The sequence below is a fragment of the Strix uralensis genome, chromosome 9 (assembly GCF_047716275.1).
Source record: "Strix uralensis isolate ZFMK-TIS-50842 chromosome 9, bStrUra1, whole genome shotgun sequence".
NCBI lineage: Eukaryota > Metazoa > Chordata > Aves > Strigiformes > Strigidae > Strix > Strix uralensis.
Window position 1 is genome coordinate 30,579,375 of NC_133980.1, and position 23,441 is coordinate 30,602,815.

Here is a 23,441-nt window from a genome sequence, read left to right on the forward strand (position 1 = left end):
TCAATCAGTATTATCTAAGTTGTTAAAAAAAGAATATTGGACGCTGATTTCTATTGGGAAATCAACTTCTTCAGCCCTATTCAGCCAATAATCAAGAGGGTGCCTTTCCATCTGATCCTTTAATTATGTTTCATTTATATATGTAATTATGATTTCCTCAGAAAGACTTCATTCTTCAGAGTCCTCTTTTCAATCATGTACTGCAGTTTTATTTTAAATAATCTTCCTGAGAGCACAGATCCCCTTTGTGAAGGCCAATTCAAATTAAGCCATTTAAAAATTAATTACCACATGTATTCTCCACAACGATCTGTGCATACTTATTCCCTTATAAATCAGCTGTTGTGTCCGTTATGTGTTACGGCCTCGTTTAACAGGTTACAAGCAGCAATATATTGAATTTCTGTAGCATACTTACACTTCCCAGTCTGGCCTGCCACTGGCCGAGCGAATTTTGCCAGCTCTCACTGGATGACCTTTTGGCATGGGGAGAGAAAAAAAAATCCCTTTCAGTTTACCTGAAGATAATTTTTTAAGAGAAATTTGTAAGTTACGGTTACTTACCAGTTGTGGGTATCGATCGTCCTTGGTACCCTAGAAGACTCAGCAATGCTGGCTGTCTCAGTCCAGGAACCTGATAGCCCTGGTGAATCAGTGCAAACAGTTGGAAAATAAGCTCTACTAAAATATGAGAATCACTGCATATGGTGGAAGAAAACCTACCTTCTCTTCCCACAAACCGTGCATTGGCAGGGGGGAAGATTGAGGACGTTCCGTGGCAGCCACCAGCGCGGCAGGAGTGGTCAGAGCCACGAGTGCTGGTGGAGGTGCTGGTGGCTGCTGCTGCTGCTGCTGTTGCCTCTGCTTATGGATCATCTGTGCATACCCAGTTCCATTTTTGAAGTTGTTCACAGCCTAGAGGCAGGAAAACATTTACAAAGAGGTAACATGAACCTTCAGTAGCTCGATGAACAAAAGCCTCCACAGAGTAAAATTACTTGTGTATTCCCGTATATACTCTCCATCCTAAAATAAACCAACATACGGATATATTCAGATTAGATGTAAGGAAGAAATTCTTCCCTGTGAGGGTGGTGAGGCCCTGGCACAGGTTGCCCAGAGAAGCTGTGGCTGCACCCTCCCTGGAAGGGTTCAAGGCCAGGTTGGACGGGGCTTTGGTCAACCTGGGCTAGTGGAAGGTGTCCCTACCCCTGGCAGGGGGTGGCACTGGATGGGCTTTAAAGTCCCTTCCAAGCCAAACCCTTCTGTGATGCATGAACGCATCCCATTAAACACCGGTGTTAACGACTGGTAACTCAGACTATCTGTGTGTAAAGCACTCCGGTGTTAACACTGAATTTAAACTGAGGCAATCCTGTTAAACACAAGTGTGACCTGAATTTGCCAGCTTGTCTCTCAAGAGTTGTCAGCTTCTGTAACAACAGGTCATGTATTTACAAAGTAAATTTAGCCTTATTCCATTCAGCCTTGATAAGCAGATGTAAATTAATATTTTCTTCCCTTTCAGCTGACTGACTGACTAGACTTTTCTTACAAACAGTTTATCTAAAAGTCACTGCATTACCTGGCGTAGGCACTTGTTGGCAACTAAAGTATCGGGAGAAACACCTGCTTGATGACATGTTGGGCATGTGTGTTCCTCACGTTCCAGTAATGCTGTTCTAATACCTGGGTATAATCAGAATCATCAAAATAGGTTTTAGCTAAACTAAGGAAATTGTTGGGGTTCTAATTAGTTATAAAAGCCCTTAGATGGTTAATGGGTGAATATGGTCCTGAATTGAGAGCATGAAGCTATAAATGCTCAGCAGTGTAAAAAATTTCTAGTATGCAGGAAATAGCTGCCCAGTTTTGATATTTCACTACTGTAACATTTGAAGACGTAGAGCAGGCCGTGTCTTGATGTTCTGACTAGTCTGTTCTCCACTGTCCAGCACAGTGAGAAGTCACCAACCTCAAGGTTCATGAATAAGACACATCTCCAAAAACCATTAGTAGGTTCAAGTTCTGATGGTTTTAACCAACTCTCCCGTGGAGAAGAATGTGGATTAAATGCCCAACGAGCCATTTGCTGCAGACCACAGTAAGTCACCAGCGTTGGCTCTATAGTTTTGTATGAGAGAAAGGACTGTGCACAAACTCAATGCATTTGATAACTAACACTGTAATCAGCTGCAGCATTACGCACTCTTCTTGTACTCATCCTTCCGCATGGAAAGAGGATTTAACTAGATGCATAAAGAGGGAAAAAAGCCTTCTGCCTTTGTTTTTTCATTTCTACAAGAAGAGTCCTTTCCTATTCAGGGTATACTGAAGTACTAAACAGAGCTGGTAACAAAGGAATTTTATGATCTCTCTGCTTTCAGAAGATCAGGTGTGATGTTTTGAATTAACAAACATGGGAGTAAAACTTACAGTCGTCACAGTAACTGTTTCGACAGCAGGGAATAATAACTGCATCGTCCATGATTCCTTTACAAATGGAACATAAGAGCTCCTCTGGAATAGGGTCGTATGAAGAAAAGGAGGAAGAGGATGGCTCCTTTGGTAAAAAGGGAGGCTTTTCCTTCTTTCCTCTGGCATAAGCTTCCCTGGAGGGGGGATGGGGAAGGAAAAAGAAAAAAAGTTAAAGATGGATAAAGGAGAACTTTCCCAAGCTTTGGATTTTATCCAATGAAGACAGTAGGTGGCATTCTCACTCCACATTAGTCTTCAAAATACAGGCATTTAGTTTAAACTACTTTTCTATAGCCAGAGCACAAGAAAAGGGAGGGGGGAACAATTTTCCTTCTGCAGAACTCTTCCATTCATTGGATCAACTAAGAAATTAGCTCAGACTAGAGAAATCATTTTCTGACAGCTAGAAAGCAGGTGAAACAAATCCCACCTCTCCTTTGCCAGACGGTAAATGTAAATTGCAGGCTCAGAATAAAGTCAGTCTCTGTGTAATTATGTTTTATAAATGCAAGAAGAAGTCTATGTTAGAGCTTCTGCAAAAGGAGATCCATGACGGAAGAACAGAGCTGCTACTGAGTGCATTTTAAAACAGCCACTCTTGTCAGCACACAGCAGGATTTTCTTAGTTTACAGCAACAGGAAAACATCCCTCTGCTTCACACATGGGATCTGATAAATGTCAGAGGGGGAGGGAATCTCAGTCCAACAGCTATTTGTTAAATTCTGCAAGAAGCCTTAGCAAGATAAAACAGAAGCAAAAGCAGCTTGCAAAAAGAATGACTCCACTGTAAACACGACTGAAATGTTTTGCAGAAATACGGATTCTTAGCATACCACAAGCTTAACCAACGTTCAGGGGCGTGAACAGCAGCACTGTCCTATTTTAATATTAGACATCATCACAGGTTTTAAGGTTAAGATACAATGACAGTGCTTCTTCCCCCGTAATTACAGATGCTGGCCAGCTTGGTGGCATTGCCACTCAGACACTGACACGTGGCTTCTCTCCTTCACTTTTTGGTCAGACCAACTAATTCCATACTCACGCATTAATAATTGGTATTGCATATCTTCCAGTCTTTGTCAGCATTGCACCCTTTGTATTGGGATCTTCCACCTCCACCATGAAACTCCTGGGAATTCCTGTGCTCTTTTTAAGTCTGGGAACAGACTGAAAATTACTGTCCTGTTAAGAAAAGCAATGCAGACATAGCTCATCTTAAGACCCACACTTAAAATGACATTTCAACCACTATTTTGAGCAGTAAAAGCCTTTAATCCTCTCCTTTTACCTAGCCTAAGGGTTGCTCGACTGAAATACTCTTTTTCCTAAATGAATATAGCCAGGATGCTCCAAAGGCTCGAGCAGTGTTCTGAACTCAGTCGACATTCTTTGGCTCAACTTCAGGGTCCTTAAGGGTGAAATATCCCTCAGCTCCCCATCCCCTCAGAGGAGAGGCACAAACCCCCTCCTCCTCCAAAGCGCAGTTCAGAGGGAGAGCTTAATGCAGGGCTCTGGATCGGCCACTGGGGAAACTGATATTCACCACCTACAGGTGAAGGTTGAATTCAGAGCTGATGCACGTACGTTCAGTGAGTAACGTTAAATGGCATGAATACTCAACCAGAGACTTGTGTAATTATAACACGCAAATATTCAATAGATGGGGTCAAGAGAAACGTCATCTTTTTCTACAAGATACTGAAAACTGCAAACTGTCATTAAAAAGAGTTAAGACAAGAAAAATTTCCAGTAACATTGAAATATATAAAAATATACATTAAAGTTCGTAGAGAAAGATCTATGGACATATATAATGACTATGACCTCGAAGAAAGAAAATTTCCCATTGAAAATTCCAGCTTTCCCTGGAATTTTGAAGGGCTTTGCACCACTGCCATAGAACCTCTGTATTTCAGCCCAAGAGAAACAATTCCTAATAGGGGTATTCATGTAACTGCTGCGTAACTGCCAAGGTAAAACCATTAAAAACCAAGTGACACCAGAAGCCCCCCACAATCTTACCCCATTTGTTGGGCAGTTCTTTCTATAGTGGCCGGGTCTTCCGCAGCGAAAGCAAATATAGGATGGTGGAGGTGGACCCAAGGGTTTCTTCACGTAACTGAAAGGTTTTTGGGAAAAAAAGAAAATGGTATGTATGCGTCTCTCTTGTTCCAACAACCATCTCTACAATGTTTCCACAGTCTTCAAAGAACAGGTAGGACTTTGCCAACACTTACTTGATTGGATCGTACTGACGGCAAGACTGGATCATCATAGCTCGTATTTTATCTTCCTCAGAAGCGTTGGCTTCAGCCAGATTGCCGGTCTGTTTAACAGGTAATTATTGGACACGCACATTAGAAACACATTTAAGCTCCCCCAGCCAAAGACTCACCCAACCCTGCAAAAAGCAGCCAAGCAGTAGCTGAGGTTGCACGAAAGCAGCTGCTTCTATGAGCCAGGGTTGTCCCAGAGATGTTCTGGGGAGCCCTTACGCCATCACATGGTGTCTCTGTGCCTGTTAACCTGCTTGGAAGGAGCATTCTTGGGCACTCAAAACCTGAGGCTCTGTTTGTACCTTACATAAGGACTTGTGTAACCAATCCAAATGTCTTCCAAGCAGACTGAAGCTCTGCGTAGAAAAAATTACATTATCCAGTATTTTTAAAAGTATTCTTGACCTCCAGAGTATTTGAAGGAGAAAATCTCCGCTGTACATTTAATTGAGAGAGATGCATGCAAGTATCAGTGTTTACATTTTGCAGCATTAAAAGGACATACAACTTAGGAGTCAGGGAAGTTGCTTTTGCTCACTGAAATTCAGCTTTAGACACAGAAGCATTCAGAGGAATCAAGCTTTTTATAATTCCTCAGCAAGACAAAAGATTCTTTCCAGCAGAAATTGGACCATGGTGTGCTGTAGGCAGCCCAAACTGCATGTCCCCTGCCTACTCGCTTCTTCACGGTAAGTGATTTAACTACGGTCAGCACAACCTGCAGGTTTTTTCCTGTTTGCTGTGCCCTTCTAACACACAAATTGTAGTAGAAACCTTATGCAGAACTAGACCTTCAAATTATCGAAGCCAGCTGATTTTTTGTAAGTAGCATTTGTTCAAATGTTCTCATTACACACTAGTCCGGATACCAGCAGGGTCGAAGGGAGGGATGTAAAGGATACGGACCTCCAAGCACCCATCATTCAGACCAACCACTCATGGTTTTGATTTTATATGCATTCGTTCGTAAAAGCAACCCACTAGTTTCAACAGTTTATTAAATGGCTGTTTTATAGACACAACAGTAACATAATCCAGATCAACATCTATGAAACCCCTTCCGTTACCATTTACAGAAAACTTTACAGATACTTGATCAATTTGTTTAAACCCAGACTGTTTACAAGACACATCCAACCCCCACAAACCATTACTAGGCACAGACCATAATTCAAATACGGAATTTCCTACAAGGTAATAATAAAGCAGAAAACTTTTCAACACATTGCCTCCATGCCAAGCCCGTCTGCACCGAGGAGGTTGGACTATATCAGTTTGGAGCTGCTTTACATTACGTTCCTGCATTTTTCTGAAATACGTACATTTTCTCAAAAGCTTAAATGTGTACAGCACTTGGACAGTTTTTCACATTTTAGAGTCAAACTTCACATGAGTTTACAGAACCAAGGACATGTTCAGGGACAGCGCTAATGGAGACCACTTTCTTCTGGTGACTACCTTCCAAAGTAACTGTTGGGCTATTTTCCCCCAAATGTACACAATTTAATTCTGCAGTGAGAGAGGGAAGAAGAGAGTGGGAAGAGATTTCTTGAACTCCAGCCTTTATTTTCAGAAGAAAGAACTAGCCCCTCTGCATGGCCCTGCCTTCTCTATTCTCTAAGACCAGTAATTTGACAGGCTCACACTACGCCTTTTCACAAAGTGCAACCACTAGTGCTTTCCCAGACAAAGTTACACATTGTTGAGCAAAAAATGCAAGCAGTTCCATAGCAAACCATGGCATTACAGCAGCTTCAGAAGGCCACCTCTGCTAATACACTGCACTAACACATTGGGATATTCCTGCAAACAATTAGGCACATTTACACAATTTACAGTCTGCGTTCAAACAAATTAGGGTGTGTTGTCCACTCTCCATAGACTACAAGTTATGAAACTGTGCAGCATTCAGAGAGTGGCTCTATAACTGCAGTGACTAGAAACTCAACCGTAGCCACGCAATTGTCCGTGTTACACAAACGCTTCTATTTTGGCTGTTGCAAACCCCCCCTGAAATGTCCATAACTTGCAGCCAGTTAAATTCTTCTGTGAAAATTGTGTCAGTCTCCAACACAAAATTAACACAAGGTCTGAGAAACAGTAAACAACTCCCGAAGTGCTGCTTCTTTATGTCTTGAAGATGAGCAATAGTGCAACATTACGTTGAGGGGCTCCCCTTCTATCCTCCCAAACTGGGAACTACTCTTTACAGGATACTATGGAAATATACACACATTTTAAAGTTAAAACCAATACTGTAAATTATTAAAAATTAAGTTTTGCTCACATTACAACAGTTATCCAGTTATACCTCACCGTACAAGATTTGAAAATATGAAGCAAGTGGGTTTTGTTGTTGTTGGTGGTGGGTTTTTTTAAGTCTTTGACAAGAATATACACATACCTTAATGAGCTGGGCCAGAGGAGTGGGTGCAGAAGAGTCCTCAATCTGTTCACAAAAAATGAAACACACATTCAAGTTGTAGAATCAAAACATAGCAAAAGTTAACCTCTACTGTAGCCTGAAAGTCTGCACTACATCCTCCGAGTGTCACGGAAAGAGACATGTCCAACCTAATGTAAGTGTATTGGTTCAAAACAAAGTCCACACCTATGACAGCTTCAGAGGGCCTACGTGGTTCATGAGAAGCAGCTAAACTCGGTGCGCTGGGTTTTAGATATTTGCATTTGCAGACAAACTATGAAACTAAACCGTTTCATCGGATAAAACGGAAAGATCAAATGCAGAACTTAGGAAGGCCACTTCAGGTAGCAACAACATTTAAACTCACAGCAATCTGTTAGAGACTTTAAGTACTCAGAGGAGGCCAAACAATAGCACTTCAGTTATACAGCTTTAGGAACAAATACCCAAGTATTTCAGGACACGAAAAGGAATCTTAGCTGCACAGAACTGTCCTCAAAATGTATGGGATACGTTGATTTTGGGATTTGTTTGAACCGCCAAGTCAAAAGTAAGAAACAGTACCAAGAGCAACAACAATGGTTTCTCAGTGTGTTTTGATAACATCTTCCCAAACTGTTAGGCAGAGAAAGTATTTAAAAACAAAAGCTAAGTGATACAATGTGAAAATGGCAAAAAATACACTCCAAACAGTTTTAATTGCAAGAAACAAAGAGCACACGACAGCCTATACAAACATACTAGCTCTAGACAGACAGATGTAGAACACAGCACCATTGAATTGTGCAAACCTTGAACCTACCTGATCTAAAAACAATCCTACGTTATCTGTACAACACAAAGTCATTCAGGAAATATTCCAGCATATTCAATACGAAACACAATGCATCACTAGGCACAAATACCAATATTCACATTAGAACTGTGCAAATGATGGCATTACTCAGTTTTCACTGTGCTGTGAATCAAATACATGGTCTCTACAACATATACTATGTCTTGCTGCAGAACAGATTAAGTTAATGTTTGGGAGATTAATACGAGGCTACGTTGTTTAGAATTAAGTGCAATGTGTAGAAAAAAAGTGTGAGGTTGTGTTTTTACATACCGCTTTTGGTGTTCCACTCACTGGCTCAGTTCGAGTTCTAGAGGAAGAAATAAAGGTGATGAGAACTTAGAACAAAGCACTTGTACCCAACCAAAAGCAGTGAAAACAGATTATAAAACCTGAACATCAAAACATTATGATCTGATAGTCTAGTGAATGTGGAAATGTATTTGTATACATAAACTGTTCTCTCTTGGCACATTCAGTGCAACTAAAAAAAAAAAAAATCCCATTTCTAGTTTGTCAGCAATTACTGTCAGACTTACAGCTCTAGAACACAACAGTGCCAGAGGAAGTCCTCAGATATTTTGTCTCTGCTGTGTAAGCATCAAAACGATGAAGTCTGTGCTACAGCTTTGTGCTCTTAAATAATCAACCATTCAAACAACGACCCTTGGTCTCTCCTCTGTAGCCAGTATGCCAGAAAGCCAGATCTGAGGCATAAGAATACCTGCCATATCCCACCCCGCCTCCCCCACATGCAAGACACAGTCAAACACTGACAGACTCTTCTGAGAGGGGAACATGCGTATCTCTCTTTATTGTAAAAGCAATAAAAAGAAGAAAGATACACTCCGAATGCCTCTGTAAACTAATCTCCATACAAAAAGTTAACACACTGCAACCCCTCACAGACTACAGTGCTTTATGGGTACTTACATAAATCGTGTTTTGCTGGTAGTTTTGACTCCTCTAACAGGGACTCTTCTAACAATCACGGAGGAGTTCTTAGGAATCAGGCTGTTATCATCTGTGTATCCTGAAAACAACACCAATACAGAAGAAAACATTAGTCAGTTCGTAAGAATGTATATTAATATGTAATTACATAGCACTTGAGAGAACCCCTTTGCAGACATAAAAGCAAAATTTTGTATGTGACATGGCACTCCTGTCGTCTCAACACACTAACAGAACCTTTCAAGAAGTCTTCAGGTTTGAGAATCAAACACCAGCAGCAAAACCTTTTCCATTCTTTTCAAACAGTTTGGATGCCAGCAGCAAAATGGTCTCAGAGGTCACTAAAGGAGAGTCTGCTCATGCCTGAGGTTCTTTCCTGACCTAGCTCAAGTTGCTTTTGCTTCTGTTAGGCTACAAACCCGAGAGATCTTTGGAGAGGAACAAACCACAGCAAAGTCTCACCTGCATAAACCAGAGTCTAAAGTCTGACCAGTTTGCCCTGCAACAAAGCAGGCGCTCGGCTAAAGCATGCAAACTCTGCGCCGCTGCTTTCCGAGCTGTTCACTAAAAACGATTCCCCTGTGCTGCGAGTGCTGGGGACTGACAGAACACAGAAGAGAGCCGCCAGCTCTCTGCTTCTCGGGGCTTCATCCATCGACAGCCACACTGTCAGCTGCTCAGGGCTGTACATGCGAATGCAAACGGAACTGGCAGGGCTAGAATTTGGATCACAGAAACCTGAGGGGTTTTTGAGCTTGCTTTCACACGTAGGGCAGAACTGGCTCCAACTAAAGTGGTGTCTCCTCTCTTAAGCTAATCATCTAGTTTGAAAAAGCCAAAGGGACGTGAATTCTTTCAATTCACTTTTTGCAGAGCAGAGAGACTCAAATGAAATTAATTACGAAGACAAGTCTTCTGAAAAGCCTTTTGAAACCAGAGTGTGCCTGAAGGTCTCCATGCTTTGCCTTGGCTCACACCGTGTTCGTCTGTGAAGAGGAGGAGCTACCTGAGACACTTTGACTGAGTGAGCCTCAAATGTAAAGATATCTCCATGAGTGAGTCTCACATGTAAAGACATCTCCATGAGAAGTGTTTATGTATTGTACTTACGCAAGCTGGATATGAGTAAATGTTTTAAAGCACCATCAGCAGCCATGCCCTGTAATCTGCTTACAGTTTTAACTATTAAAAGCCCTTACCTTTGCAGGTTGAATCAGAACAATGGCCCGAAAGCCAAAGTTGCTGTGAAAGTACTACTAATGACAAAACCCAAAGCTTTTACAGAAGTCATACCCTGAAACCAACGCCTAGAGCTCTGCTCAAATGGGGAATCTCACCATTACACAGCCACCTGTCAGGAAAGGCCTGAGATGGGACTTTTTGATGTCGGAGGAGCTCAAACAGCACTGAGGCTGACAAGCAACGGAGAGATGATGCCAGCTGCAGCTCTGGAAGCCCAAAGCAGCTGTTTCCACCTGCTGAACGGAGTCATACAGAGTGTTCTTTCTGGTCCAGATCACAAACCACTGACTGAGATTTCAGAGGCACAGGATAAGTAACAGTGGCTCCACAAAAAGGCAGGAGTTTGCTACGCCTGTGCCCAGCTGAGGGTTGTGGTAGGTCTGCAGAGGATTGCAGGTAGCAGCACCTCTCCTCGAGGGAGGCTGTGTATATGAGGACAGCATCCAGTGCACTTATTTGCCAATTCTGCAAGCCTGCAGAGGTCAGCTGGAACATGCACAACAGGTGTATGATGCAAAAAGAGGAATGGGTCCTCTTTTTGTATTTTATGACAATTCATTGACCATTAGAAGAGAAGCATTGACATCTGCCTTCTGAATAGACTGTCCTTGCATGCAGATATATATAGACAGAGAGAGGGATGTTTGTTTTCAATGTACTTGTGAAGTGCACAGGGAGGAGACCTCCAGCCATCTAATACCAGACTGATAGAAAAATGAATTCCCCTTAAAAGTCAATCAGTACACATTTCAATGGATCAACAGAAAACTGAAGAGTGACAATAACCTGGTGAAGTAAAGGCTTTATTTGCACAGGACACTTATCAGGGCACATATTTGTATGTGGGACTTGAAGTATCCCACCAGCTGGGTCACTGAGGCAGAGAATTTGTGGAAGAGGGTTTACAAACAGCGGAGTGCACTGCTGAAGTAGTTCTGTGAAGGGACCTGTTGGCTTTCATACATTTATTTTTCCTTCACGTCAATTAATTGAGTTCATTTTGGTGATGAAATCTGTGTCAATGATGAAATCTGGTGAAGTTAAACAATGTAGACTTAAAAGTTAACTTTTTTGGTCCCCGGAAATTTCTCTTTGCTTGCTTTGAATTTAACAGCTGCCAGCTTAGTCTAACAGCTCTCAGACAAAACTGGCATCTGCCAGCAGGAGCCTGTTCGCCGCAGGCAGCAACATCCCATGTAGCTGCGGGGCCTTGGCAACTACCAGTGTCACTCTGCCTCGCCACGACTCCACATCTGCAGATTGAGCAGTGACATCACGCTCAACAGGGCTTCTTTTCACGCTTGTCCAAGCAGAGCTCCAACAGAAATGTTCAACAAAGCTGGAGCCAACACCATTGTTGATTCCTACTCCCTTCTAGCACAAAACTTGTTTTACTGCCAGTGATGGCCAGTAAGTGGCTACTGGGCTTTTGCAAGCACTAGACATTGCACATCGACCACGTAGTCTTCTACGCCCAGATCCATGTCTAACAACAGATCGGAACGGCTCTGTGAGGTCCCCGCACAAGCCACAGCTACCGACGGTGGCCGAATTGCACTGTCCCTTCCCACCCCACTGAATCGCTGGCGCCACTTGCCCTCCTGGTTCCCCGCACGCCGGCGGGACGGGCCCCAGGCTGACTCACACCGTGTGGGGACAAGCCACAGAGAGCAGAGTGTGGCCCCCGCAGGCTGCGGCCGCCACCAGCCGGGCAGTGCCCGAGGCCCCGTGCCCGCCGCCCCACGCACCTTCTCCGGTCTGGGCATTGGATATCTGCAGCTCGCAGTTGGTCACCTTCAGCTTCTGGCGGCTCATGATCTGGCGCTTCAGGTCACCGAGGGAGATGTGGAGGCCGCTGAAGGTGACCGTGTCATAGTGCAGCAGGGAGAAGAACTTGTAATGCACGCACGGCATGGCTGATGTTCCACTCACTGGCTTGGTTCGAGTTGTAGAGGAAGAAATAAAGGTGATGAGAACTTAGAACAAAGCACTTGTACCCAACCAAAAGCAGTGAAAACAGATTATAAAACCTAAACACCAAAACATTACGTTCTGATATGTTCATTATGTTCTGATGGTAAGGACTTTGTGAGTCCCAGCTGGGAATGGCCTAACAGGCCCATGTGGGCCCAGGACTCAAAAGATGCTGCAAGTCCATCCCAGAGAATGGGATTTTGCCATCTACGTCCCAGTACAGGCATCCAGAAGGTAACTGCTGCCTTTATGACACTATTCAGCAAAAACGTTTATTTTGTTCGGTGCCTCCAAAGCTTACACCAAGCGAATACGGCCAGTGGGTTCCTCTCTCTCCGAGGGCCATCTATTCAGAAGATGAAAAGCCAGGAAAACAATCCCCCGTCTCCGCAAAAGGAGGCTGGTGCTGTGTGAGGAGCCAGGGCTCTGACACGTGTACATTGACCCTCCTGCTCCGAGGCGGAGCCGCTGCCCGCGGCTGGGCCACCCGCTGCCCCGCGCTGCGCCTCAGGGACTTCACCTCGAGGAACTGCTCTGGCTTCCACAGTTATTAACCTCAGCTACTACTGCTGTGCTTGTCAGAAACCATACCGGGACACAACTACTGAACAAAACTGACCCGAGTCAGCAGGCAACATTTTGATGGGGCTTTGGAGCCCAACAATAATTAATTGGTCTCTTCCAACCCCACCAAACCCTTAAGCACACGTACTGTTTTACTCAGGTGATAACCACGGGAGGGAGAGGCCACAGTCTCTCCAAATCACCTCGTATCTTTGCTGAAAAATCTGTAGGACCCCTTCAGCCCTGGCCATCTGACCTCAGTGAGACCACCGCTCACCTTGCCCCATGGACGCACCGCTCACATTCACCTGGGTTTTGTTTCAAAAGCTTCACACTACTTCCTTTACTCTTTGTCTCACCTGACTGTTGAACCTTTGTCTACCCTCACTGTTTGGCTGCTCTGAAACTCACAACCTGCAGCTCTGAAGCCAGACAACAAGGGGAAGGCCTGAGGCCAGCAGCCCCACTCCCAGCACACGCCGTCACTGCGGCGCAGGGGCCTGGGATGCGCAGAGGAGCCGGGTTCAAGGTGCCGACCTGCGCCCGACGGCTCCCCCCGGCCAAACCCCGCACCCAGAACCACCGCTCTGCCCGCGACAAGCGCCGGGAAACACCTTCAGGGCTTCCAGCTGTTTGCGGTGCTCAATTCTGCGTCGTTATTCTTACAGAATCGAAAGGCTGGGGGCTGTGAAATGAGTGCGGCCGCCCAGTTCACCCAGTTCACACACAAGGGGTGACCCCGACTGCACCGCAGCCCCTGTGTCCCCTCTGCCACCACCCCCTGGGACCGCGTGCGAGTGACAGCGACCAGATCGGCCCCCGGACCTCCCCCCTCTCCCCGGAGCCTGCCCAGACTGGCCCTGGACCCTCCGGAGGCCCCCCTTGAGCTCCTCCCGGCCCCCAGAGCCCACCTAGACCGGCCCTGGGCCCTCCGGAGCCCCCCTGAGCACCCCGCCCAGAGCCCCCCAAGCCCATCCCCGGGCCCCCCGGAGCCCCCCCCGGCCCCACTCACCGTGGCGGCGGGCAGCTCAGGTCGAAGAGCCGGTGCTCCGGGCGCAGCGAGGGACAGCTCTGCCGAGGAGCCTGTTGGGTCTGGCTCTGGCTCTGGCCACACCTGGCAGCTGCTGGTGGCACTGGTCGCCGTGTCCTGGTGCTGCTCGCTGTCTCCTCCTCCTCCCTGATCGCCTCCTCCTCACTGACTGCCTCCTCCTCCTCCTCACTACTCGCTACCTCTTCACTACTCGCCTCCTCTTCCTCCTCACTACTCGCCTCCTCCTCCTCAAATGATCGCCGCTGCCCTGGCACTGCTGGTTGCATCCCAGGCATTACTAGGACACAATGGGGGCGGGGCTTCGCTTGGCCAATGGCGGCAGTGCTGCCCTGGTTGCTAGGATACTGGGAAGGGGCGGGCCTTCGCTCGGCCAATAGCAGCAGTGCTGCTGCCCAGGTTGCTAGGAGCCGGATGGGGGCGGGGCTTCGCTCGGCCAATGGCGGCAGTGATGCCCAGCCTTCTTTCTGCCTTTGCTGACTGAAGAATCGCAGTGATGGACAAGGAGCCTGCTGAGGTCCTGACCAGACCGACCCTGACAAAGCCTGGCACTGCCACACAGTGAGAGAGCTGTAAACGTCATTCACAGCAAAAGCTGTGGGGAAAGTCACGAATCATCTCCCATTCTGCAAGCCAAATTCTTGGCTGTTTCCTCACTACTGCTGATTTAACTGTAAATTGCTTCAAAATAACACTTAAATTCTTAACTTTTCACACCAGTAAGCTCTTGGTGCCGTAAGAAAAGCATTGTGCTGAGAAGGCACTAGGAACGTACGGCAATATTTACATATAGACATTTTGTCTTCCCTTAAATGAAGTTATTTTGTAATTTGAAACCTTAGTGGAAGGATTTTTGCTTTTATCCTGATCAGACATTTAAGTGCCAGCCCCCTGCTACAGCTGCAGCAGAAGTATTCAAGCTGTTTCAGCACCAAATTAAACTTTCACTTTCCACTTGGCCGTTATTTTTTCCTTCCTCTTTATTTTTATATTTAAACAAACAGTTGAAGTATTTGCTTACTGGGGAAAAACAGTGCTATCCTTCTCCTATTATGATAAGCTACTGATCTGAAGGGCAGAAGGATGAGACCCCCACGAAGTTATTTAGAAGAGTGGGAAGAATTTGAGAGTCATCAGTTGGATGTACTTTGGTTGTCCAAAACTGAGGAGGGGGAAGAAGACCTACAGGGAGCTCAAGGGAAGCACAAGAGAGTATCTGGGAGCCAGCAGCGTGATGGGGCATAAGACAGCGCTGCACTGCCGTGTGTCAGGCACAGTGTTTTCAGGGACTGCAGAGGAGAGTTAATGCCATTGACGAGAGCACAGCTCGTCTGACGTGGTGGCCCTGCTGGTCCTTCACGTACCGAAAGATGAACTGTCCCTGGAAGAACTGGTGAGGAGAGCTGCGGGGATCGCTGGGACATGGGAGATGGACATGCGTGCTGGCGTCAGGAGTGCGGGATTTGCTTGGGCTAGGAAAGCAAGTGGGAGAAGAGTGAGGTGACTGCTGTAAATGCAGAACAGGGAAATAACAGGGAGAACAGTTACTAAGACTGAAGGTGTGGGCACCTGAAAAAATGCGTACTGCCTGACCCTGAGTAACTTTAAGCTGCAAACTGGAAGAAAACTGTTTAATGCTCAGAAGATTTGGGTTCTGTAAGAGCCTTCCAAGGGAAATAAAGAAAGGAGGAAGCAACCGCCAACCCCTGACTGCTCACTATGGAGCTCAGTCACCTTTTGATGGGCCTGGAGATCTCTTCCAGTCTCTTCTTCCTCCAAATTAACTGCCTCTGCAGGCATTGCCTTTCAAGATACGTGTTCCCTCTTCACTTTTTAATTGCTCTGATGTCCTCTTGTTTGAAACACTGAACTGTTGCTGATCAAGTATTTTGATGGCAAAAAGCGCTATGCTGGCAGGATCGTTTTACTTGTGAATTGTGCTTAGGTACCAACTCAGATAATGTGGTTTCATATAGCAAGAATTACACTTTTTAACCAGTTAACAAGCACGGGAAGGACTTCACCATGTTTGAACTCCTCTCCCGTTACCGCTGGCATTGATGCAGATCCCTTGTGTGCAGAGTTCTGCTGTGGAGAGCCTGGGGCGAGGATCCCCATTACACGGTACTGATCTGAGGGGTTCATCTCGGATGTTAAAACAATTGTGCTTAGCAGCAGTTTAGGTTAGAAGAAAGTTTAAAGGCTTCTGAATTCAATGTTTACACACCTTAGGGTCCTACACTGGTGTATTAAGATAGCTGTCTTTGGGTTGTGTCAGCAGTGCAGGATTTGGCCATTCCCTACACAAGAAAAGCCAGTAACTGTCCATCTAAAACTCTGCCATGTAATTCAGGGTAGGACTGAATGTTGTCAACATAATCTTATATGAAGAACTACCTCTAGAAATGTTACTACTTCTTTCTGCAAATTAAAATAAACAATAGCTCTTACCATTTTGGAAAAAAAAAAAAAAAAAAAGACGACCTTGTTCACAAGAGCAGAAGCCAAAGCATTTGGACAGAGTGGACATGTTCTTGCTACCAGCATTGCCCAGGAAACCCCACCAAGAAATCCCATCAGGTTGGAGTAAATGCCATGTCCTAGAGCGGATACACTGCAGTTAGCCTGCAGTCTTTCAATACCCAAGGATATTCCTTCAAATTTGCAGCACCAACTTCACAATCTATAGAATACTCAGTACACTTCAGCCTCAAAGTCAGTTGTTATTGCAGTGCGATGAGGCCAAAACTGTTGGTCCTTAACAGTGATGAGACAAAGGATCATTACCACACCACTTCCCAAAATACTGCTACTCTGAAATTTGCCTACACTGCTACAGCTACTGCTTCACTCCAACCTCCCTTAAGACAAAATTTCTGCCATTCTTCTAGTACCTGGTCTAGTCACATGCACAAACAATACTTTCTTATTCTTTATGGATCAAGCTTTTATACTTAGCTTGGCTTTTTTACCATCTGTAGTCAGGTTCCTGATAAGCAATAAAGCACCTTGTCTTGCAGGCACTCCCCTCCTCTCCTCACTCTACTCCCATTAAAAAACACACCCACTCTACCCCATGGACAGACCTTGAATCTAAACTAAAAAACAGGTTTTGTTTGAAAACTGTCATTTAAATGGCTCTCCATGGCTGAAGTACTTCTAATGGTCTTATTTCTTCAGCATGAGGTGCCTCTGAAAAGCTTAAAGATTATGAACAATCACCTTACTCACGTTTTGCCCACAGTTTAATTGCATGGACCGTGAGCCAGAAGTTCTCCTCACTTGGCACTAGATGTAGCATTTCATCGGTAACTCTAAGAGAAAAGTTGAAGGACAGAAGTTCCTAGTAACAGGTACAGGTCTGGTTTATGCTACGCTGGATCAATAGCTTACAGTTTATCATTCAAATCTATGAAAACAAATTTGGATTACTCGCTTTGTAGTATGTTTATAGATTACACATAACATTCCGTATCCCTACAGGTAACTGGTGCCCTCAACAGCTTTGTCACAGTTTATAGACTATCGCCAACCATTTTTAATAAGGCCTTTCTAGAGGATTCTGACAGCCAGGTTTCTTTCGACAGCCAGGAACAATTAAACCAGTCACTGTTTAACAGCGAGCAAGTTAGGCTTTGGGTATTTTAAATATCTTTATTATTTTTTATGAACTACCACACAGTCTTCCCTATCAAGTGCTCTCCCTATTCACCTGAAGCAGTCTCTGTGGCAAGCTGGAACAATACACACACCCTGATCCAAGAAACATGAAATACAGCTCTATCTAAACACACAGCTCCTTGAAACATCTAAATTTAAGCCCACTCGCCACCTCCTCAGATCTCAAGTATACAGGAGATAAGTTTATACACCTTGTACAGAAACTGGAGTTGTGTCATGTGCTTTCTAGACCAACTTCAGTAACACTTTCTTCTTAAAGATGTGTAAATATGCTCACCATTTAAGCTCAGTATACATCTCCTATCCAGGCTTCTCAGCTGCCAGTCATCTCCGAGATCAAGATTATCAGAAACAGTTTGCACAGACGGTCTTGCAAACCCCAGATCAATCTTAAGAGGAAAAAAAGTGCCAACCGTGAGTTAGAATGCTGCACTGTTTGTGAACAGCACACCAGTGGGGGACAGTTAGTCAAGTCTAGAAAGAGTGGTTAACATTTGCATTTAGAACTATGTGACTACAGATACATCTCCCAAGAGATTTATTTGCCAAAAAACTCAAGAAAATTGCTTTTTTTTTATTTACAAAACCCTTCATTTACAAAACCCCCTTTCTAAGCTAGGGAAAGAAAGGGGATTTTAAGTTGAAAAAGATTACTCTAAACTTAGAATTTCCATTAAAAGGGAACTTAAAATTAATCATAGAATTCAGACATAAGTTCAACCACCTCAGCTACACTTCAGCAAAGGAGAGAGCACTTTCTCTATGCAGTAAGCCCTTTTGATCCTGAAGCATCTGGTTCATAGCACAGTCTGAGGCAAGAAAGTTATTCTGTGAACGTCTGCACCAGACAAAGGCCACAAGAAGGTCACGGAACAAGTGACTTCATGAGAGTGGTACCAAGCAGTGACTTGCTTAGGTACTACAGCACACAGGTCTCCAGTCACCATGTAAGAGGCAGTCAAGATACAAGGATTCCTGCAGCTGACAAACCCAGGCAGGAGTCACATGAGTACTTTTACTTGCCATTTTCCAGATTGCTTGTCTCATGACCACTTCACTTCTGATTTGCAACAAAGCATTTAGTCTGCTGACATGATTCACACAGTGAACTACCCCATACCCATCCCTCTGTCGAAAGCCAGCTGGTCAGAGCTGGGAGGAGTCAGCAAGGACCCTGCCTCTGCTCCCACTCTGCACAGTCCTTGGCAGATAAGTGCCGTTCCAGCAGGCTCCCCCGCTCTAAGCACAGGGCAGAAAGGGGCGTCTCTGATGTCCCCCCACCTGCCAAACTCCCTGGGGGCTTATTTTCCTATAAGCTCCCATTTTACTGCAGCGTCTTCTCCTGGGATCGGCTCTGGCCAGGCTGTTTAATTACAGTTTCCTAAATACACTCTAAGGTAGCAATAACCTTGTAAAAACAGCATGGTCACAGCTCCCTGGAGAAGTTCTCCTGTTCCAAATGAAGAACAAAAGCAAAACGCTTACCTCAAAGCCATCAAACTCAAACTTGACAACTGGTACAGACGCATCTTCAACTGCCTATAAAGGAGCGGATGACTGTGTAAGAAAATATTTTTTGATACTTTCATGTTCTTCCTAAACTGTGATAAACTACAGAATTTACACTGCTAAACTACTTAGTATAACGACCAAGTTGCTTCCAAACCAAAAAAAAATTGTTAGTAAGTTACAAGCAGTATGGCACTAGTACGGTCTAATACTGGCTTTAAGAAGTTCCTTAGCCAAGAGATTCAGAGGCTGATCCTGTGCTGTAATGAACCAGCAGTGCGCAACGAGCCATCAGTGTCAGTGCTGGTAAGGCACTTCCCTTGGCCGTGAGGAAGAAAAGTAAGAGATTTCTGTCGCTATCTTACCACTGGTTAACATCCAGAGAAATCGAAAAAGTTCTGTCCACATCTGACAGCGTGCACTAGTCTTCCTTATTTTGATTTTCTACCGTGCCTGAGGGGCTGTCAGATACCTTATGGGAAAGTTTTCAGTGCTGCAGACCCCTTGTCAGAACGGTGCCGCAGCCCACTGAGAGTCTGTTCTCAGGGGACAGTCATCCCAGCAAAGGCTCATTCGCTGTGCACATGAAGTCTGTCCAAATGTCTGCACGAGGAAGACCAGGCTAAGAGGAACACTTCTCAGGAGCTCAGTGTCACAGGCGAGGTGCCCAATACATCACCTGGGGGTGATTTTACAAAGCAGTTTGCACGTTCACAGCGCAGCCCCTACTCACTTGATGTCAAGCTGACAGCGTGCGTCCCTTCCGCAACGTCTGGGGCTGAGTGGCCAGAGAGGAACAGGACCAGGGCAGAATGAACTAGAGGTCCTAAAGCACATCCAGAGGGACACCACGGCAAAGGCGCTGACAGAAGCCTTTCCACATCACCTTTAACTGCCTTAGCTTTCAGGCTGCCCCTTCTTCTTCCTGCCCCTTACTAGACCTAAGATTAAGGCAAGGCTCCTAGGGACAACCCTGCTTTCTGATACAGCTGACTCATTCTCAAACCACGGGCAGGGGAGAAGTGTACTGATACAAGGAAATGATCACCTGCTTTGCACCTTATTTACTTATAGCAACTTATAGCAACTTATAATGATTTCTGAATATTGCTTAATAATCCTGCTTGCCCTGACTGTTCTGTGAAAGCTTACCAAGGGCTACTGCTACTGTGTTCATCAAAACAAAGCAGTTTTCTGTGGAAAATTACCAAGAACTACAATGTTCAGCAAAAATAAGAGACATGTTCTTGGAAAGCAGATGGGTTCTAGCAAGTTTAGTCTTTGTAGTGGATAGATAGCCATGTATGGGCAGTAGAAATTAATAGACTGGTGCTTTTAGATAAGATAGAGGTGGTAAACCAGTGGGAACCACTCTTGTTGTTCAAGAAATTGGCTAAGAGAATCTGCACATGCTCCGAGGAAAAGTACAAGGTGAGGAGGACTGTGAGCCTTCCTCCAACAGACCCTCAGAGACGCCCCCCAGGAGGCAATGCACAGGTGCAAAGAGAACACAAACTGCTGACACCAGCCTCTAGAGCTAACCCAGCCTCACTTATGCATATGGATATTTGTGTTATGTGCTCCAATGAATATGTGTATCCACACTCCAGAAGTTTCTGGTAAAATGTGCTGTTGGGGTGAAAGCTTTGTGGAGAAATCCCCTTGCACCCTGGCGCCAGACTGGTGCTTTATAAATCTCTGCGAGTTGTAGAGTCTGTTTTTGCGAATCAGGTCAAACAGAAATTCTGGGGTAAAACTGGGGGATTTGGTGGTCAAACATCCATCTGGGGACCAAGGGCCATTTTGGGGTGAAAAGGGGGGGTTTGGGATCACGGGGACTCACCCCGCAGCACCCAGCTGAGGGTGGCCCCGGTGATGGTGGAGGTGCCGTCCCCCACCCCCACGGCGTCCCAGCACTGGTACTGGAGGCCATTGGAGCTGATGCTCTTGGGGTACCCCTGGAGCAGCAGCGCCCGTGGGGGGTGAGGGGGGGACACAGGTACCCCTGGGACCCCAAGGAATCCCAAATCCCCCCTGCAACCCACCCAAACTGCATTTGCCACCCCCAGGTCCCTCCAAAACACCCTCAGCCCCCCCAACCCTCCCCAACCTCCTTAGTGCCCCCCCAGATCCTATTGGCCCCCCAGTTCTCCATTTTACCCCCCAAAACCCCAAATATCTCCCCGGGACCCTACCAGCCCACCCCCAGGACTCCCCGAAGCCCCATTAGCCCCCCCAGGAGACCCCCAGTACCCCAATAACACCCCCCAAGCACCAAGACCCTCCCCCAGACCCAAATACCTCCCTCAAAACACCCCCAGAACCCCAATATCTGCCCCAGAACCCCCTCCAGGATGTCCCCAATACCCCCCCCCCTCAGACACCAATATCTCCCACAAGACCCCCCCTGAGGACCCCAATAACCCTCCCAAACCCCTCCAGGACCCCACCCCCCCCCGACTCCATTACATTCCCTCTAGGACCCAGATAATCCCACCCCCAGCACCCCAATGACCCCCACAACTCCCACAGAACCCCAATAACACCCCCCCAAGAATCCCCCCAGGTCCCCAATCCCCCCTCACGGCACAGGCAGGAGTGTGGGCAGGTGCTGGGGGGGGGACAACGTGCTGGAGCCCCCCCGGGGATCCCCCTGGCCCCCACAGGGTCTACTTCCTGCCGACAGTCTGCCAGGGCTCTATGGTCTGCAGTGAGGTGGCCTAGGCAGGAGGTCCTCCAGCTCTCTGGGGTCTGCACTGAGGGATGTTCCAGGCAGAGATTTGGTTCACCCAGCAAGTGGGAATTCCTCCTTTTCAAACACTCGCTTTGTTCTGGATGGCTGAAGGAATTTTTCTCCTGCAAAGGTGGCACCAGCCCCATCCCCAGCCCCAGCACTAGTGGTGGTGTCCCCGGCCTAGCAGTGGGTGAGTGCAGGGGCTGGGGCCGATTTCCCTGGAGGGGGTGGTGGGATCGCCGGGGAAGGGAAAGCTTTGGTCTAAACACCCAATTAATTTTTCATGGTTCTGAATTTGTTTTCAAGAAAAAGGTTTGTTGTCACAGTTCAGGCTGTTCAGACGTTCTGATGTGTGACTGTGCTTGTCCTTTTACCTTGAACTTGGTGGGGTTTGCTGTCTGTAAGGGTCTGTTGTGTCTGCGGGGTTTATCTGCCAGGTTACCCCAGGGAAAGTGAATTTTAGCCCTTTATTTTTACTACAAGTGTGAAAGCAGTGACGCATTTAATATTTTCTGCTCTCTGTGGTGATTTGGGCTGGGTGGGTTCAGTCTGATGAAACCCCTCAGAGTGGTGCTTCAGAGGGTGCCAGTCACCAGAGCCAAGAGGTGCTGATCACAAACCGGCATTAAGCCTGAGGGCGAGAGCTGGCCCAGGCAGGCTCTTGCCTTCTGGCTGTGGGACAGTTTTTCCCAGCTCGGAGGTGCTGGGAGACATGTGGGGGGGGTGAGCAGGGGGGTGTGCTGGAGCCCAGCCCCTTTGCAGAGCCCTGCTGCTCCTCTGGCTTTCTGGACAAAGTTCAGTTTCTGAGCTGAGCTTCTAATTTGCACCTTTCCCAAAAGACAAATCCTGTTTGTTTCAAGTTGGAACGACCTGCTCTCAGCTTTCAGAAAAGTATCTCTTGACATCTCCAGGCAGAGCAGAATGAAGAAGTAATTGAAAAGCAATTAAAGGACAAGTTTCTGTGTGCTGGGATCCTGGGAGTGCTTCTGGTTGGGAAATCCGGCAGCACCACTTGCTCTGAGCCTGCAAACAGCCGGCAGAGCTCCTGCCGTGGGTGGCACTGCTTCAGCCTCCCCCGTCAGCTGCTCCTTCACCTCCACCTCTCTGCTCTGCACCAGCTCTGCAGAAAATAGTCGCTTTTCACTGCCTGTGGTTGTGGATTGCTGTAAACGTGATGTAACCGGTTGCCACCGTGTTTCTTTTCAAGCTTGTCCCGCCCGATGTGCTGTCAGTCTGCAGATCGTCACCTCGTTCCTAGGTGAGTGTTGGGGCTTCTCCTGGGGTCTCCTGTGCATCTTCTTAAATGTTGACAAAATGCCTGTGTGGAAATAGAATTAATCATCAGAATAATTGATAAGGAAGAATTAATCAAGATTTAAACAAAATAAGTCTCCTGTCCAGAACACTTGTGTAGTTCATCTTGCCTGTTTTTTCTTCCTGTCACCTTCAAGCTCCTGTTCAGTTCTGCTGTGCCCTGCATCTCTGCTCGTTCTCATCCCCATTTCATGTAGCCAGGCAGACCGACTTCCTCCTCCTCCTTTTCCCTGGTTTTGTCCTTGTGAAATCTGTTTTCTGTAACTGCCTGGTCTTCATGGAAACACATTTAGAAACTGCTCTTGCAGGTTCCCCCCTTTCAGGAGGTGCCTGTGGCTGCAGGGATGCCGTGTGAAGCAGGTGGGACAGGGCTGGTGTCTGCTCCGGGTCGGGGTTTGCACCC

General features: G+C 46.2%; 1 protein-coding gene across 1 annotated transcript; it reads right to left on the reverse strand.

Moving 5' to 3' along the window:
* Positions 1-4,526: 4,526 nt before the first annotated feature.
* On the reverse strand, positions 4,527-12,128 carry LOC141946960 (E3 ubiquitin-protein ligase RBBP6-like). Its single transcript, XM_074877429.1, has 6 exons — positions 11,963-12,128; positions 8,952-9,051; positions 8,292-8,328; positions 7,163-7,207; positions 4,878-4,883; positions 4,527-4,601 (listed from the first exon to the last, which is right to left on the reverse strand). The coding sequence occupies exons 1-6, from the start codon at positions 12,126-12,128 to the stop codon at positions 4,527-4,529; spliced, it is 429 nt and encodes a 142-aa protein (XP_074733530.1).
* Positions 12,129-23,441: the final 11,313 nt, after the last annotated feature.

What these genes read in the sequence shown, in the direction of transcription:
- LOC141946960 (XM_074877429.1), bottom strand. Translation starts at nt 12,128, where the DNA reads ATGCCGTGCGTGCATTACAAGTTCTTCTCCCTGCTGCACTATGACACG. An exon ending in CAATGCCCAGACCGGAGAAG is followed by an intron (nt 9,052 to 11,962) that starts GTGCGTGGGGCG and finishes TGTTGTTTTCAG; the next exon opens with GATACACAGATGATAACAGC. An exon ending in TGAGTGGAACACCAAAAGCG is followed by an intron (nt 7,208 to 8,291) that starts GTATGTAAAAAC and finishes TTTTGTGAACAG; the next exon opens with ATTGAGGACTCTTCTGCACC.